We start from the raw sequence: 19,976 nt of genomic DNA, 5'->3' as shown, positions 1-19,976 counted from the left end.
TATCATTCTACTTTGGAACAAATCCATAGAATTTGTTACAATATCAAACATTCAAGCTTTTGATAAGGTGTAGCATCCTGGTCTGCTTTTTAAATGTAAACGCCATTTACCATCCTCAATGTATGATATTCTGGAATCATATTTTAGTGACAGATATTTTCGAATTATATATGATGGAATTATCACGGCTTTGGCACCAATTGGGTCAGGCGTTTCTCAAGGAAGCTTCCTTGACCCGTTTCTTTAATCTTTATTTACAGTGGACATACCAACTATGATTGATACGTTTGCAGACACAGCTATATTTTTATGCAGTAGAGATGCTCAATATCAAGGGCGCACCTCGATAAAATACTGAATTAGCATCATCACATATGTACCAGAAGACAACTAAATCTAAAATCTAGTAAATTGAATAATTCAAATACTGCCAATTATTGGTTTCTTGGCAAAAATATTCCAACTTTAGAAAACAAATTACACTTGTACAGATTTTAATTAAAACATACATAGTTTATCCATGTTGTTGGGCCTCAAGATTATTCACTTTTTATTATATCATGCAATAATTTACCCACAACAGTATTTACTGTTTGTTATAACAGATTATAAATAAAATATTGTAAATTAACTTATTATTCATATTTTATTGAATATATTGTAAATAATAAATAACTTCCTGATGATTTTATTTTGTTTGTCATATAGACTGTCTGGTTACAAGTTACAAAACATAAAGCCGCGAAGTTCTCTTTTCTTGATGTTGCCTTTTTAATATTCCACGTTGGGTTGGGTCAAAACATTTAGTCTTCTACCCATTGTGATTGTACATGTTTTTTACCCAGTTCTTACATACTTTCCCTTCTTCCAATCTAATCGTTCTGTTATGTTGTTTTGCTTTGGCATTGTGACGTGCCAGTTGACAGTGACTGCCTGAATGGTGAAAGGCCTTTAACCTTTGTCAATTGAAATAAACCATCGGGCCTGATAAGTTTGGATAATTAGTCAACTGGTTTCGTTTAATCTTGCTGTGGTTAGTTTAATAACGTTGAAGGATGATTAATACAGGGTAAGCAACCATCATGTTATTGAATTTTGATTTCTACCTAAGTGATTAGTATTGTCATTTTACGTACAGTTTTCAATTCCAAATATCTTTGTATCATCTTAATAACTTGTAATTAACCTTAAAAGTAACACAATATTCCCTAGTTGCACAGAGTTTTAGGCCAATTGGTCAACTTCTTTGAAAAAATTATTTTCACGACAATCAATGAAACATAAGGATATTATAAGACATAATTATAAGACGACCTTCTATATTTGAATTTGTACTAACATTATGATTGTATGAAGTGTTATAAACTATTTTAACCTTTAGGTAGGCCTAACAATGTTTGGAGGAATATAGCCTCACAATTTATTGCCACTTTATGGTTATTGCCCAGATTGAGGCTGTGTATTTTTCAAACTTTGGTTGTTATCATTCATAGATTTCCATAAAACTTGTAAACTAGGCTAAGTAGCTTACAATAAAGTGTACTGTTCAACCCTAGACCTGTGCAATATTAAATGTTCAAAATGGTTACACCATTCTCAGCGCTTTGCAAGATTTTTTTGATTTTTTTATCACCACGTACAAGATTTGCTAATTGTTATACTTATTTTTATCGGCTGCAGTATAATAAGCGGCCACCAACACAATCAGATAATGATTATCCGTTGATTGAAATCATCGATATTCATGACCATCCAAACAACTGAAAGCAAAATTGTGAACTAAGTAATAGATATTTCAAAGAACAATATAGTTTTGCTGATTTTCAATCTTAGAAGTGAACATATAGATATTAATATAATTTACAAGTTAAAATATGATATATAATTACAATAAAATGGTATTTATTTAGATTAGCGTGACCATGGAAAATGGACTTTTTTTCATGGGTTGGGCATTTATAGCCAAGTATTATTATCACAGGTGCATATGAACTAGGGGGAAAGTATATTATTGTATTATATTGATGGCTTTCGGACATTATTGCGTTAAGGAGCAGGGGCATCACGTGAACTGAGATTCGACTTTTGCAAGCTCGAGTTAATTTTTTCTCTAAAAGAGCAAGCAGTGCACAGCACTGCGCAGCGGGCAGGCATCGTTGACAGGATTAACGTGAGATACCGAACATCCAACACAAAGGTGTGCCATTACTACTGAACTCGGAGGTTAAGAATAGACACGGAGGAACAACAGTAGTTCAAAATGGCGTCTCTTCTTTATTTGAGAATGCGCGGAGTAATACCAAACTGTCAAATATGGATAGTGTTGCCAGAGGTACGATAATTTCATTGATTTTATGTGCCGGTAAGATACACGATGGGTAGTTATTATTGTACCATGAAATATTTTTGACAAATTTATACAAGTAACAAACCAAAAGTTAATCGTAACATAATTTATTATACGAACATAACATACTTTTTCATTAAATGTGTTTGGTACGATTATTTTATATGAAAGTACGATAATTTCTCGTTGTTGGTATGATAATCGGTTTTTAAAATCTGGCTACACTGACTTTGAGCAGACGCGGAGTTATAGGAAACTGTCAAAAACGGAGTTTTCAGAGGATTAAAAAAAATCGTAGCTCCTTTGATTTTCGTTGCCGATGAATTTTTTCTTCAATATTGTTTTCAGGAAAAAAAATTGAACATACCTTTCCATGGTCACGTTAATGTAAATTGATACCAATAAAATTTCTTACCTTATGTATTTTCAAGGATAAACGTGACTGCTGGTGAAACAAAGAAGACACACGCGTCACTGTTCTTGTTGCCATTAGTCAATAATGAAACATATGATTTTAATTTTAAATGTATTTTTATTACAATATTGTAATATTGTTACAATATTATTATTGTAATATTGATTTTAAATTGTGTCTTGTTTACAGCTGTTTTAAAAGCAAACGTTCAGGAGGACAAAATGTTTAAGTAATAAGACAAAATAGGCTTCATTGATATTTTTAGCTGAGTAATAAGTTGTGTAAATAATTATATAAAAATGCATCTAGTAACCTGGTAATGAACTTACTAGATTTAAATCATCTCAGTCTGCATCTAGGTTACTCCCATGTATGTTTTTATTTTGCACTTACATACAATGGGTAGGGTACGATAAGCGGACCCGGTTTTTTATATCGAAATTGGCAGGCAATATTACTTAATCATAACCACCGATATAATCAATCGATATTGATTAATTATTTCGAACAAATAACTTAACTAATCTATATCAACAGCAGTAAACGCTTTCAAATTATACACGTAAGGTAATATTTCAAATTTACATATAAGTAACATTTGATTATTAAAAATGGCAGTCAATTTTAGTAAACTACACGACGTTGCTTTGTAAGATGATAAGACATGTTTTACGTGGCTTCAACATGTTGGACTCATACCGAAAAATCCATTATGTTAAATTTGTGGGGAAGAAACAACTGTAACTGTGAGAGGAGCAAATATGGTCGTCTTCAGTTTTCCTAATTTTGCTTATAATAGTTATTTGTTTCATCACTGTAAATATTAAATCCATATTTTAATTTAAAACATATGATTGTTATTGAGGACTATAGATACTTTTATATCGATTGATAGTCTAGGATTTGAGATGCGAATATTAGGTATCGATGATTACATTTTTCGATATAAAAAACCGGGTTCGCTTATCGTACCCTACCCCATACAATACTCAAATGTATAGAATTACCTCCAAACATTAACTTAATTTTAAGGTAGGCCTATGTAGACTACTAGTAAAAAAATGTCGCCACATATGTACAGCCTTTTTATTTCATTTTGTGTTGTTGTGATTCAAATGTATGGTAATTCTAAACAATTACTGGGTAAATTTTAATTTCTTTCATATTTTAGTATGACGATCAGTTTCAGTAAGAAACAAGAAAATTGAGTGTCAGATAGCCAGTGTTGACAATAATGTGCTCAGCGATAATAAGATTCATTGTCCACATGCTGTGCGACTTCTTACCTTGTCCAGCCTGAAGTGGGCTCAGAGCGCTCGTGTGATCTATCTGAGCTTGATTTCTTATATAATATCTGGAGGAAATTTTTTTAATTTTTGACCAACATCGCGGAGTGGTGCCAAAGATACCTCTTAATCCCACACTGTTTGTTGGGGAAATTTATGATCGGTACTTCTCTGTGATCAGATTACATTGAATGAGTTCGCACGAGGAAGTACCATGTACAGATTTGCCCTTGACCATTAGTGCCGCTTAGGTGGCACTAAAAGAAGTACATCCCTTGGTTTAATACTTAAATTCAAGCTCAGATCATATTAGCCCCAACTCAATATTGCATTAATTTTTTAAGTAAGGTAAGGATTCATTTACATTTTTATCCATCTAGAATATGTATTATTCACTCCCTCACGCACATGACTGTTTTCACTGTGTCCCATCTGCCGGTGATAACGCATGGACTCGGAGCCTTCTTATCGTTCAGCAACGTTCTAAGGACCATCTGGTGAAACTAAAGTATGAAAGAAATTGAAGTTGGCCCAGTAATTACTAAAAATTACCAAAAAAAATTACCTGAAAATTCCGATTGTAAAGATACATAGTGTATTATACAGACTTATTGTGTAAACAATTAAAATTAGTTCCTGATTAAAATCTCTATGGGTTTTTTTTTGTGACTATATTAATTTTATACTAAAACATGACAATTATTATTAGAAAATCGTAGATATTGTGTTGTTTTCTTATATATATGAAACAATATTACTTTGAATTACTCTTTATACTGCTAAGAATAAAAATGTTCATGTATTATATATCAATAAAACACTTAAATTCTACACTAATTAGACAATTTTTGAATTTACAAAAGAATTTTACAAAAAATACCAACATATACAGCACAATTTTTCATCACAACTTTTCATATTTTTGAAAATCAACATTTTTTTGTATTTTTAATTTGTTAGCTTAGATTTATAACTTTCCATTTACCTAATAGAACATTTATTTGGGATTACTATTGTATAACATTTTCTGGATTTGTACGTAAAGCAATACTTTATGTTGACCTATCAAAAAAAAACCATTGCATTTTTGGTCATTTACTTAACAATGTTTATATATGTTTCTATAATAAGTATATGTGATATACGTATGCACAGTGTTTCATATTTTATTTTTTGATAATACATTCTGTGTCTTCAGCTATTTTGGAATTTTCCAAAATACTTTTGGTACACAACAGAAATCAATATTTGTTTGTTTGCACTAAGCGTGCTCAGCAACCACTATTTTCCAGTTCAATATTCAAATTCTACATATGTTAGCGAAAAATTTATATAATAATTTTAGGTTTGTATAAAGCATGTACATTTTGTATAAAGCAGTTCAGAAAGATCCTTGCAAAAATCGTCCTAAATGGGCTTGTCAGTATAGAAGTTACTATACGATCAGTTTAAGTGCAATGACTATAAAAAAAGGAAGTTAAATATTGAAAGGGTCACAAACCAACCGTGATGAAATTACTGTGAAATTTTTCTCATTAGGACAATGTTAAACTTGTGAGAATTTTTGATTTGTGAAGGTACAACTTGTAGGTATTTATATTATATCTCTTTGGTAAAATAGAAAAAGAATTTTCATAATTTCTTAAGATCAATTAAATTTTTAGGAAAAAATAGTTTTATATGAGTTTTAATTCATTTTTATAAAACATAAAGTAAAATTATATTGTTATAAGTTTTGTAATATTGTAGGTTTATTTACATAAAATAACTGGGTAGCTGGATGAATTAAATTATAAACAAGTGAAGTAAGTTTTTAAGTCAAAATAACATTTTTCTGTATGCCTATTTAAACTTTCAAGTAAATAATGGATCCTGGAGAATTAAAAATTACAAGATTCAGAGGTTTTATCAATTAATTAGCCCTAAGCATTGTGTTCAATGTTTAATATAAAAAATGTTTAAATGTACTGATTATTTTTATTCAGTTTATGCACTTAATATAGATAATAGTCTTATGTCATAGTAATCAAGAGGCACAAACCATTTCAAAGTTCATACTTTATCATAGGTTGCAACACTAAATTTTCCTTCATGGCTTCATAAACGTAAAACTAAGTTTTTTAATATCAGAGATAAATATTATTGAACAAAACTAACTGTATTGGTGAAGTATAATATTTTCACAATGGGTCCTTTAAGGTTAGTTTATATAAGTGTTATTGTTATTAGTCTAAATATAATGTTATATAATAATATAAATAAAGCAAGATTATGTACAAGTCCATTGCATGTTTGTACTAATAAATTTCTATAATGTAAACTGTTCAATGTCTTCATATTTCATAGCTTAATTAAATTCTTTAAATATAGTTTTAAGCACATCTTACTTTCTACTGCTCTATTAAACTTGACTTTTCTACTTACACACTATTAAATTGTCAATTTACTTGATAGACAGTAGATTAGTTATAGCCAATTACAGTAGAGCACCAATATCCGGATTAATTGGGACTCGACTCCTTGCAGATTTTTGAAATCAACCAAAAAATATGTAATGACAGATCTAATAAAAAGTTATGTGCAATCAAACATAAATCATGTTGTTGTTTATGGGAGTTGAGCGGATAAATAAAACTATTCATTGTTGTATAATAAAGCTTTAAATGTTAACCTTACAGAAAAAATACAGCAGTCATATTTTGTGTAAAATACATCTATGCTATATAAAACTAAAATACATCTATGCTATATAAAACTAAAATACTCCATTCAGTGTAAAACTGTTATTAATAAATAACTTAAATTACAAAATGTTTGAAGTTTAAAAATAACTTAATGGATTTCTGAACCACCGCATTGGTTTGTATTTTACATCCAAGTTCTTTATTGGTTAAGAACAAGCTGAGTTGGTGTGCTTTCAGTCATTTTTCAACCATACCATCAAACTTTTGGAGGAAGAAATTTCATTTTAAATATCTGATCAATTTCATGTATACTGAAAGGGGGCTTGGTGGGTGCAATATCAATCATAAGGAAAACTTTCCCTTGATTTTATACTCATGGGACTTTCTTACACTAGGGATAAATTCATCTCTAAACCAATTAAGAAAAAAACTTGGAAAATGCCCAATCACTAACACAACACGTCAGTGCACGCTTTGGGATGGCGAGTTTTTTTAATACAAGTACTATAAATTTATAAAAAATATTGTTCATCAGTATTTTATCCAGATTTTTGACATCCAAATTTTTTTCACTTTATTGTATATACTTTAGTTAAATCTGTTAAGAGTAGTTTAAGTTAGTACTGAAGGTAAATAGGTGTCTAGATCCTGCTACCAAACTATTATTATTTATGTTGTCACGCTGTATAAGTTTGACCATGCCATAGCTGCTTTTCAATTATTTATTCCATTTAATATACCTTTTTATAATAATGTTTAATCTAAGTTTTCTTTCCAAAGTTATAATTATAGCTGAAAAACGTATTGTAACTCACTTTTGTGACATTTTGGTCTCAGAAAGTTGGCTGGTCGCACTATCTTCATCTCGGGTGCAAGTCGAGGCATCGGCAAAGCAATTGCGCTCAAGGCTGCACGAGATGGAGCCAACGTTGTCATCGCTGCCAAAACAGCTGAGCCACATCCCAAGCTGCCTGGTACCATTTACACTGCAGCCAAGGAGGGTGGGTTCTAATAACTCTGCAGGCTTACAATATTGATCACTTTCTATTGTGGGATCTTTTAGTAAGTGCTTTTATATGGTTTGTAATGCTGATTGTACGGTCCTTGGATGGCTATCATTATACTTTTCATTTCAGCAGTAAATTTACTTTAGCCATTGTGTAAAGCCTCATTATCTATATCATCAATCACTGGAAGTACTACTTATACATTTTTTTTTTTTTCAAAAACTATTCACTCACGCTTCACCAACACATAATCATAGTATATTTTATATAAGTCACTATTTTTTCACTATCATAAAACATCCTTGAGCTTTGTTTAATACTGTACAAAATGCATATTTTTTAGAACAATGGATTGCACAGGCAGTATTTTATATTAACAGTGACTGATGGAACAATTGAAGCTAATTAATCACACTGTTTAAAATTCATTCTTTTATATCAAAAGGTCGATATTTAAATGATTCTCTTAATTTTTTGAACAATGACAAGGTTTACTAAAAAATTAGTTCTAACAGTTCCCATAATATTATAGCATAAAATAAATAGTAGTTTTGCATAATTTTTAGATAAATACTGTTCTATATAAGCAAAGTCGTGGTGATCAAATTGTAATAGTTTGTTGCTATACAAATTTTTTGACTTCTTTTTTGAATAATTGCAGTTTAATCTAGCCGATTTGAAAATTTATAAAATCACTATTTTTACAGGATTATAAAATGAAAGTGGATATATATCCCTCAGATTTTAAACTATTCAACAAATAATCTATTATGAAGTCTTTTATAAAGGTTCTAAAGTGAGTCAGCTTTTAAAACTATTACTGTGACTTTTGCTTACTTTTAACACGTTTAATGCTGAAAAATAAATATGAACAATCTCTTATAGCAAAAAATATTATATATCAAAGTAGTTTAGTTCATCCGAAGCTTATATTTGTCAGCACCGCTGGTGACACAGACTAAAAGTTATTATCTATATTTTTAACAACTTATTAATGCTTTTAACTTTATTAATATTAATTAACTTTAATTTTTAACTTTATTTTAAGTCTAATTGGAATGTAAATACAATAAAAACATAAAATGTAATAAGTTTACTGAGATTTTTTTTACACTTTAAGAAAAGTCTTGAAGTTTCCATAAACATTTTCAGAATGCAAAGTGGCCATTTCGCCTAATCTAAAGTAAATTTAAGACATAAAATGTACATTATGAGATTATGTTTAATGTAAAACTTTTGCAAAGTTAAAGATTATAGAAAGATGAAGTGGTGGTAATATTACAGTGGAGGAAGCAGGGGGCCAAGCACTACCATGTGTAGTGGACATCCGAGAGGAGAGTCAAGTAGCAGCAGCAGTAAACCAGGCGGTGGAGCGGTTTGGAGGTATCGACATTCTTGTTAACAACGCCAGTGCTATTAGCCTGACTGGCACCACTGATACCGACATGAAGCGATATGACCTCATGCAGAACATCAATACTCGTGGCACCTTCCTCGTGTGAGTTCTTTTTGTGGTTACTTCAGAGAAAAAATACATAAAATGATTCATGAAGGCCCATTTGAGGCCAAAAGTAAATTAAAGTTAGTAAGTACTTGAATAAATTAATGAATTTTAAGCTACACAACTTGGTAAGCTAATGCAATTAACTCAAAAGAAACAGAGTGAAATAAAATTTGTCTTGTTCTTTATTTTATATAATAAATTGTCTAAAATACCCTGGCCAACAAACAAAATATGTAGATACAATATGATAAGAGTTAGTTTTTCCATAGAATAAATTCTTCAGGTGTGAATGCCCTGTTAAGAATCAACTCCTTCAGATCTAATTTGGAGGTCTCTTCTCGACTGATCTTCTTCAAATAATCTGGAAGAAGATTTTAGGGTTCCCATCCCTTGTTACTTTCCAGTTTCTCGTACAATGTAAGACAAAATGGAACAATCTCGGAAGATTACATGAAGTAGCATAGGAGATAACTTCTTATGTATATTGAGATGCAATTAATCTGAGGTTTTAAAAGCTGTTCAGCAAGGATCAAAAGGATTAAGATTTGTTAGTTTTCTCATTGTTCTTTTTTTTGGAAGACAAGAGAATACCAGAAAAGGAGGTTTGTGAAATTAGATTTGCGATTGAGCTGTTTTACGAAACTGTCAGAATGTATCCTTAATGTTATTTGAATAAAGGAATATACTATTTTGACTTTATCTATGTTCAATATGTTTTTCAATCTTTTCTGCATTTTTGATCTATGTGAGGTTTGCGTGATGGTTTTTAAATGAAATTTTTAGAGTTTTGATTTGTTTGTAAGTTCAAATTTTGAAGTCCAAAGTTTTCTGTGGTCAAGCATTCAGAAGATGATTTTTTCGTTTGTTGAACTCTAGGTAAGTTTGATGGAATTATTGTGTTGCCATATTCGGAGTCACACAATGACAATTCAAGTTCAGAAACTTGTTTTTTGGCTACCATATTATTTATGAAGAGTCATTAGCATACATTATCACTTGGCCATACTCTTTCAGGTTGTTTCTAAACAAAATAAACATCAGTTGGCTAAGGATTTTTCACTGTGGAACACCTTCATTCTGTGACAGTGGAGTCAGTGACGTAACCAAGGGTGTTATAAATGTCAACCTTGCCCTCTATGAGGTCTTATATGGAGACCTTAAGTATTATTACAGTTTATTGAATCGTGTTGGAGGGGGAAAATGTATCAATTTATAGAAATATTTGTTATAACAAATAGGCATATAAATGACATTATTGGTTTCAGATCTAAGATGTGTATTCCTCACTTGAAAAAGAGTTCAAACCCACACATTCTGAATTTGAGTCCACCTCTGAACTTGGCACCCCACTGGTTCCAGAACCACGTGGCTTACACCATCGCAAAGTACGGGATGTCTATGTGTGTTCTCGGCATGGCAGAGGAGTTTCGGAGAGACGGCATTGCTGTCAATGCTCTCTGGCCAAAAACTGGTAAGTTTAGTTTAAATTACTTGTAGGGGTGCATCAATTCTGGTATTCAATTAACAGTATCAAGATCTCTATAAAATGCTATTGCTTCAGAGTACTTGCTGAATTATTTACTTCTTTTTATTCACCTCATCCCATGAAGATCTGTATGGTGAAGTTGAGAGAAATTGTAGTAGTCCTTATTAAACTCAACTTAGCTGTGGAAGGCAGTGTTGAAAAATTAAAATAACACTATACTATTTAACAACACATACGTACATTACATATAATTGAGTAATGCCTCAATACAGATTTTTGCTTCCTATTATTGTAGTTATATATAATTAGATATAACAACTTAAATTAATATACTTCCAAAACTTATATTAGGTTAATAATTATATTTATTAGATATTGTTAATGTAAAAGGTATAAAGGTAATAAACAAGGGCAATGACTGTTGAAATATTGTGTTACAGCCATTCTGACTGCGGCAATAGAGATGTTGACGGGCAAGGGATCAGCACGACATTCACGCAAGCCTGAGATTGTTGCGGATGCTGCCTACGCCATTCTCTGCAAGGATGCCAAGAATTTCACCGGACAGTTTGTCATCGATGAAGATATCCTGAGGGCAGAAGGAGTTAGTCAGGTTCAGATTGACCAATATGCCTGTGAACCTTGTGAGTGTGCTACATTAGTGCCTTTTTTTTTACTTCAAAGTCTTGAAAAAGGACAAATTTGTATTGTGAAATATTTACAAGAAAATCACTTAAATTTCTTAAATAAATTTATTAGAAAGAAAACTAAAATTGTTTTGAAAATTGGCTAATATTATATTAACACATTTGCTGCTGGAAAAAATTTGACCAGTTATGGTAAATGCTGGAATTTTTTTTAACTTGCCCAAAATAAAGTCAGATCAGCCATAAGGTTGTACAAGATTGTCTAGGTAACCCCACTGCCAGATTTGGTGATGTCATAGCTGTGACAATTGTGGTCAGCCGCGCACCTGGCACTGGTCCCCGCTTAATCAATACCGCAGGACACGGAAGACATTGTCAATTGCACAAATAGTGAAAAAAATTGTTTTGTGTCAAAAATTGAAAACAATGCATAACCATGGACTGAACTCATATTGGCAGAACTTTCTGAACTTGAATCGGAATCATCCTGTTCACTCATAAAGTCTTCCACTAGTTCATTGTCATCCTCCATATTGCCTAAATACAATAATAAACACACATACACAGTCACCTTACACCATACACTACACAAATAAACAATACAGCACAGCTAGTAAAAAAAATTGCGAACCATGAATGGATTGCGAATAAACAACGTATGAAACAGGCACACAGCACAACGTTCCACGGCAACTGCTAAGCTCATACTGAGGCGATGGCAACCAAGCGAGCAGATGTCTGCTATTGTTGTCATCCACATAGTGCGCCAGTATTGCATGACAACAATTGTCGTCACCCGCAGCAAATGTGTTAATGAAACTAGTTCCAGTTTCACCATCAGACAACTAAAAAGCAATAATAATATTTATTGTCATATTACGTTTTTGCACTCAACGACAAAGTCACTTTTCAGCCAGTAGCCAAGTCAAAATAAATAAATACATGTTTAAATACTAAAATATAAGACATATGTAAACACATCCATGAAATATAAACAATTATCCTTTTAGCTTTAAATATAATTATAAATTAATATGGGATACGGCAAAAAATGCATCTAGAGAATAAAAAGGATTGTTCAGAAGCCAATTATGAAATTTATTGCAAAACACTTTTTTAGGGTATATGACGGGGTACCCAAAAAAAACCGGAATTGTATTGCTGGCAGCCGGCAGCGTGTAGTACACATTCCTGCCGCTAGGCGTGTGTCGCGCAACCTATTGCGAGCTCAGTGACCCCAGTTTCGTTGTCCTAATACATTCTGTTCGTTCGTAGTGACTGTTTTCGCTAACCCTGTATTGTTCTTGTTTAGTTTTTTGTTATGGCAAATTTAAGTGAACAACGTGCAGCTGTGAAATTTTGTTTTTTACTTGGTAAAAATGCTGCAGAAACTATTTTAATGTTGAATACAGCTTACAAAGATGATGCTATGGGGAAAACTCAGGTCTACGAGTGGTTCGCTCGATTTAAAAATGGCGACATGTCGATTGAAGACAAACCTCGTTCTGGACGTCCATCAACCTCTCGAACGGACGAAAATGTTGAGAAAATTCGTGAACTTGTGCTCACCGACCGTCGACAGACAATTGAGGAACTATCAGAAGAGATTTTAAGAAGATTGCGCAACAGTGTTCACCAGAAAAGACCCAATTTGTGGCAGACTGGAGACTGGTTCTTCCACCACGACAACGCACCGGCACACACAGCCATCTCAGTTAGGCAGTTTTTAGCCAAAAACGGCATGGTTCCGCTGCCCCACGCACCTTACTCGCCTGACCTCGCTCCATGCGACTTTTTTTTATTTCCACACATGAAAAGAGGCTTGAAAGGTCAACGATTTGACAGCGTTGAAGAGGTTAAAAAAAAATGAAGCTCGAGTTTGCAGCCATTTCTAAAGATGACTACAAAAAATGTTTTGATCAATGGAAATACCGTTGGGACAAGTGTATTAGTTGTAATGGAGATTATTTTGAAGGAGATAAGGTCGTATTGTAAAAAATTTGATAATATATAATTTTTATAAAATAATTCCGGTTTTTTTTGGGTACCCCCTCGTATATTTATTACATTATGTAATTTGTTGTACATTTTTAGTGAAACAACCTGGTGACTATTAATGGTTTTATTTAGTCTGCAGAAATTGATTGTAGTTAGCCTACTTGCCTTACTCCTAGTATAATAGCTATATGATCAGCATACTTAATATTGTTAGGATATTGAAAAGTATACAAAACTGTCATATATGTATAAGTTGAAAATAGTTTGAATTTTTAAGTTTATAAATAAAGGTTTACAATGTTCCAAAAAACTAACACCATATATACAATTGATATACTAGACATTATAAACACAAAAATATGGAAATCATTATGCATTTTCTGTTTTTTTTTTTATATATATATATGCAGTTCAAAACTACTGACATCTACAATATCTAGACGCAATAAGGTGTGATTTATAATAAGGTTACAAAATTACACAAGTAATTAACTGATCAGCAATACATCAGTAGAAGAAATTATATCTTGTGATCTGCATTTTGGTAACTATTTTTATCACTAACTACAGCAGCACTTATTAGTAGCTCTGTTGAAATACATAACTAATAGATTTGGCTTACAGTACAAAATTTCTTGCTTGTCAAATAGTTCTAATTAATAAATAATGTTTGTTGTTATTGAATTCTTTCTGCGATATATTATCAGCAAACAAGGAGAACCTGATGCCAGATTTCTTCTTGGATGTAAACCCGGACACAATCATTTCAAATCACAATGTGAAAGTCGACAAACCCAAGCCCAAAGTAGAAGTGAAGGAAGAGAAACCACCAACTGACGTAGAACACATCTTCTCTGCAATACAGGCTAACCTCAATGAGGAGCTGGTGCAGAAGGTTAGTATATTAGGTATTTTGTCTTGCTCCAAGAGATAGTGTTTAATTATTTTTTATATACTGTTAGTATAAATTTACATTCTTTCAAAATACTTTAAGAACAAAGTCATATCTTCTTTACTTTAATTTTATAGATTATGATAGTGTAATGTGATAGATTATAATATGGGCTACCAGATGAAGGATTTAATCTGCAAAATATATGGGCATACATTTTTATCACTAATTAAACTTCAAATGTTTAAAAAATTTCAAACCACCCCTAGACATGATTTTAAAATATAAAATAATTTAAAATATAAAAATAATATATTTTATAGAAGAAATAATAATATAACTACAAGAATCATGAAGTGAACAAAAATTAGCAGCTGACATACATGCATAGATGTAGCAGACACGTGACATTGCACAAACATAAATTACAGGGGAAATATTTACAAAAGCATGATATTTTGATTATTAGGTTTTCTATCTACAGTTTTTCATAAACAAAATAGAACATAAACATGTTTTAGCGATCGGTAATTTATGTAATACCGATCAGTGGTTGTTTGCAAATACACGAAGCAGACTCAAGGCAATGTATAAAAATAAATATAGAAAATACTAACTGCAAACAAAATATTAATTTATAAAACAATTTGTGAATTAGGTTATTTCTTTTTGGATTTTCAAACACAAAATATGATAGAAACATGTTTTCTTGATTGGTAAATTGCATAATGCCAACCAGTTGACATCTGTGAATAAATACAGCAGACTCACGGTGTTGCACAGATATAAATATAGAAATACTAACTGAAACAAATTAATTTTTACCAAAGTACGATACTTTGTTCATTAGTTATATTTATCTACAGGTTTTCGTAAACAATGTACAAAAATTACTTTTTCACGATCGGAAATCTGTGTAATGCCGCTCAGCTGTCGTTCACGAATAAACACAGCAGGCTCAGGATGCTGCACGAATATAAAATGTAGAAAATACCCAATGTCAACCAAAACATTTACAAAAGTACAATAATTATTGAATTAGGTTATGTATTTTCTATATAAAAAATTCCACTTACAGCAAAAAGACGTATTAGTGATCGGTAATTTGTGTAATGCTGCCCAGTTGGGGGTCTTGTGGATTCAAATGTCGAGTACCGTTGATCAATTCTCTAATCAGAATCTTTGTTGAAGATTCTGTGGATTCAGCTTTGAGTTTGATCCATAACAAATACAAAGATATAAATGTGGTTCTATACCCTGTATATATATCTAAAACACTTTTTATGTAAAATGAATATATTTAGGGAGTCCATTTTGTAATATATTAAATAACAATAACAGGTAGAAGACAGGACTAGCTGTTAAAAATACAGATATTATTATATTATAGCCATTTATCTGAATCTAAATCTCTAAGATAGTGTGCAATTTTAATTTGTGTTTGTTATTGGGCAAAGGTTTAAGGAGTTGTCAGCGATTCTGATGCAAATATATAGGTATGTTTTCATTTTATGCAGTTTGGGGGTGAAATATTGGTTAAAAAAACTATTTATATATCACAATATCTGTATATTATGTTCATTTGTTACGGTATTATTTTATTTTATTATCATAAAACTGATTTGTCCTTATGGATATTCTTGAATTTCATTTCATTTTCATTTTGAATACATTGATATTTGGGTTTCTCACTAGTTAGTATAATCTATATTGCATTATAATACAAATACATATATTACATTATCTATTGTACATTGAATTTAATTTTTGTTTGAAATATTAATGATCTTGTTAATTTTATCAATTTTATTGTAATAGGTGCAAGCCATGTACCAATTCAACGTAACAGGGCCGGAGGAAAGGACTTGGTTCTTGGATCTCAAGAATGGTCTCGGTTCCTGCGGCAAAGGCAAGGCTCCGTCTACACCTGACGCCACTCTTGCAATGTCTGATGTCAACTTCTACAAACTATTCTCAGGTTGGTTACTGCTAGTAGCCAAGTAGCCACATAGTCCACCAATGAGAACTGTTAGCTTATGGTAATTCCTTGCTTTGACTTTGCTGTCAATTCAATACAGACTTCTTCTGCTTAGTCTCCGAAGGCATAGACAAACTAAAGGTTTATAACTTTCCTTTTCCCTAACATACAAATCAACTATATTCAGGAACGTACAATATACACAGATTGTTGTACTTAGTGGTATAAGTATATCAAAATGCTGCTAAAATTATTGTTATAATATGAATTGCAGTACTTAATATGAGATAAATATTGCAATTTTAGAATTTTCAACAAGTTTAGTCAATTACTAAATATCACGGAAGACTAACACAGATGCTAAAACTAAAGTTGATCCAAAATTATTTTATTTTAGATACATATTATACACACATATATCTTTCTACAGGAGAGGTAATAAGTATATCTTTAAATATGAGTGAGTGGTAAGGTCAAATGTGTACAAGCATATTATTTATTGGGTCGTTATAGATATGTTTTATCAGATTTTTATAGCACTTTATGTACTGGATTGACGACTTGATGGCTAGGACAAGAATGATATAGAAAATCATGGGTTCAGTAGGAGAAGAATGTTGAGAAGAATTTCAGTTTGACAGTAAATTAGTATTGCACATGGCGTTACTAGTATTATTCTTCCAAATTGTAAGATTTCAAAGTAATTATAATTGTCCAACACTTTCTTGTGCCTGCTCACACTCGGAATTATAATTAATTTTAGTTCTTAGGCTTACGTTTAGTTTATGGAATATGGCTGTTTACAGTGATGTCAAAATTTTTCAAAAAGTTCTGTTAATTGTGTTTTCAACACTGTGTGAACCAGAAAACTTAAGATGATATTTATGATTAATTTGTTTGAAATAATCAAATTAAAATGGAAAACTCATAGTCATGGTGAACACACAAAGAAACAAGTAAGATGTTCTGGACGTTATCAAGAAAAGGGAGATTGGTCTCCAATATTAGATCTCAAGAATCTCATATATAATTAGCTAACATGTACAAGGGCATGTATTGACAGCACTGGCCTAATTCTAGGTTGCTAGCAACCATCATATTAATTTGTAATTTGTTAGGACCGTTGTTTGATCAGCAAATAATTTTAAATTGTCTTTGGGTACAGAGTCAATCTCCACTCTGTAAAATGTATAGATGCGTATTTTAGGGTCATTTATTTTCCTTTTTCAAATTACTTTTGCATAACCTACTTTTGCATTACTTTTGCAGGAACAATAAGACAAGTTGGGCAAATGAAAAATGATGATAAAAAATGTGAAAATTATAGAACTTGAACAATTTATTGTCTGTTTGCATCAATATCAGTATTCAAATCTAGGTTTAAAACAACTAATCTACAAAAAGGTTTTATCTTTATTATGGTTTCTCTTAGTTTTCTTTACATCTAAGCCTAAATTTAATTTAATAATGTAATATTTTAAAAATAATAAACTCCTGGTAAATTAATTCTTTACAGGAAATTTGAAACCAGCTGCTGCGTTTATGACTGGAAAATTGAAGATACATGGAGACCTGAAGAAAGCTATGAAACTAGAGAAACTCATGGGTTCACTCAAGACAAAGCTGTGATTCTCGAGTTGTAAGAGTTAAAGATGTGATTCTCCACAGCAAAGCTCAAACACACTCATCATCTCAGCATCTCTCCCACACAGGAAAATTAAATGTCAAATATGATGAAACATTTCTACAGAAAATATAAACAATTTTAATCTATTACATGTTAAATAAGTAATTAATCATCAAAAAAGACATGTCATTTTAAGATAAATGTTATTCTTTGCAGCTTAAAGTGGCTTTCATAACATAAAACTTATGTTGTATTTTCATATATTGGGAGAGTTAATTAGAATATATTTTTATTAGTATTTTGACTGCTATTACATTTAATTTAGTAATTTACGGATGGTTTGATAAGTAACTTAGTTATAAATTAAAGAAAAACTTTAGTTTGTCAAGTTTTAACTAATTTCTTAGGTATAGTTTCCTTGAAGTTCAAGTGCAGCCCAAAGTATTCTTTACCGTCTCAATATTTTCACAGAGATGAATTTTGAAAAATCCTTTCAAATACTTCTTTACTTTTTGTATGGCATATTCATTTCACTAACATGTCCACCATGCTAGAAAAGTTGTACGTTTCAAAGAATATTGTGCAGAATTATATAAACCTCAGTTGAAACGCTTGTGGTCTCTAATTACTACTACACTTTTACTTGTCAGTCAACTCAATCCAGGTTAGGAATTTATTGAAGGTTTCATCTGTCACAGCATTGATATGGCACGTCTTTGATGCTTTTTTCCCATGCTTTAAATTGATTCACCCAAAGCAAGAACAGTTTTGTAGGAAAGAAATTAGTGACACAGAAACACTTTGCCAAATAACCAGTTACTTTCATAATGCTCGATATTCATATAAAATTACTGCATGTAATTCACATACTGCTAGTGCTATTTGGTATCATGCAAATGAAGCTATTTATCAAACCAACCTCATAAATATAATGTATTTGTTGTTATTTAATTCACAAAAATAAATTCATCTGTTTATTTCCTATTAATGTATAATGTTAAAGGGTACTAACAATGAGGTATAAACATTAAGACTGAATAATTCACACCAGCCTTTTATCTTTGATACATGAATTTACAATACAGATGTAATGAATTTATCTGTATTTTAAGTCATATGTAGTATATTTATTGTTTATTATTAGGATTTCATATCTTACATTAATATTTTAATTGAAGCAATGTTTTATTGATATCTGGTCAATTTTCATATACGTGTATGTATGTAATAGGTTTATAGGTACAGTGAGTCATTGTTAGAGAGTTATTTTGTAAACATTTTGTATAATTGTTGAATAGATCTGTTTTGATTAGATTGGCTGATCTGAATTCTTTTACCATTTAACCTGACATGCCATACATATACATAATATAAATTTAATTTTGTATGTTCAGTTTTGATACAAATGTATTGCTGTTTAAATATTAGCAGCAAAGTTTTCAAACTAATGTCAAATATTGTGCTCTAGAATTGGCATTGTAATTGTTTTTACAGTTAGGCTCAAATGACGTTGAAATTCAGTGAACAAGTGTGCAGTTTATTATGGTTCAAGGCTGTGATTGGGAGACGAATTTGTTAGTAATGCTATTAGTCCAGTCAGTGACGATAAAAAAAGTGTAAACTGTGTATTTATCCCATACAGCACTGATTTGTATGAAAATTTAGATTCTACTTACCCTCTGTTTCAAAACCTACCCTGTGCCGAGGGTTGCTCTTTTTTAGAGGTAAAAACCACCACCCCCATTAGAAAAAAAATTTTAATTGGAGCATGTAATAATCAATTGAAATCATATTTAAATATAAGTTAAATGAACGTCAGTTGACAACTTTTAATATAATTTATGATTCATTAATCAGTTTCGGCCCTCTACAGCGACTACTTATGACAGAAATCACTAAAAAATAATAATAAACATGTTATTAAGCCGTTATTTAACTGATTATCCGTATTGCTTTGCATAACAATTTTGATTTAGGTTCTATTTACCCTTTACTTCAAAGTTGACCCTGTGCCAGGGGTTGATTTTTATTTATTAAGGGTGAAAATAACCCCAATTCGAAAAAATTCATAAAATGCTTGTTTTGAGTCATCTTTAAATACGTTA

At 31.2% G+C, this 19,976-nt stretch overlaps 1 protein-coding gene across 2 annotated transcripts; it reads left to right on the top strand.

Annotated features, from left to right (window-relative positions):
- Positions 1–839: 839 nt before the first annotated feature.
- LOC124358975 (hydroxysteroid dehydrogenase-like protein 2) lies at positions 840–19,185 on the top strand. Of its 2 annotated transcripts, none has more exons than XM_046811269.1 (8): positions 840–1,069; positions 7,570–7,733; positions 9,024–9,237; positions 10,509–10,714; positions 11,170–11,373; positions 14,082–14,269; positions 16,085–16,244; positions 17,761–19,185. In XM_046811269.1, the coding sequence occupies exons 1-8, from the start codon at positions 1,056–1,058 to the stop codon at positions 17,871–17,873; spliced, it is 1,263 nt and encodes a 420-aa protein (XP_046667225.1). In that variant the 5' UTR covers positions 840–1,055; the 3' UTR covers positions 17,874–19,185. The 2 variants fall into 2 exon arrangements, with proteins under 2 accessions (XP_046667225.1, XP_046667234.1); XM_046811278.1 differs by lacking the exon at positions 840–1,069 and adding an exon at positions 6,123–6,247.
- The last annotated feature ends 791 nt before the right edge of the window (positions 19,186–19,976 follow it).

Source organism: Homalodisca vitripennis, chromosome 1 (genome assembly GCF_021130785.1).
Source record: "Homalodisca vitripennis isolate AUS2020 chromosome 1, UT_GWSS_2.1, whole genome shotgun sequence".
Lineage (NCBI taxonomy): Eukaryota > Metazoa > Arthropoda > Insecta > Hemiptera > Cicadellidae > Homalodisca > Homalodisca vitripennis.
Note: the sequence above shows the minus strand (reverse complement) of the source record. Positions and strands in the feature narration are given on the sequence as shown.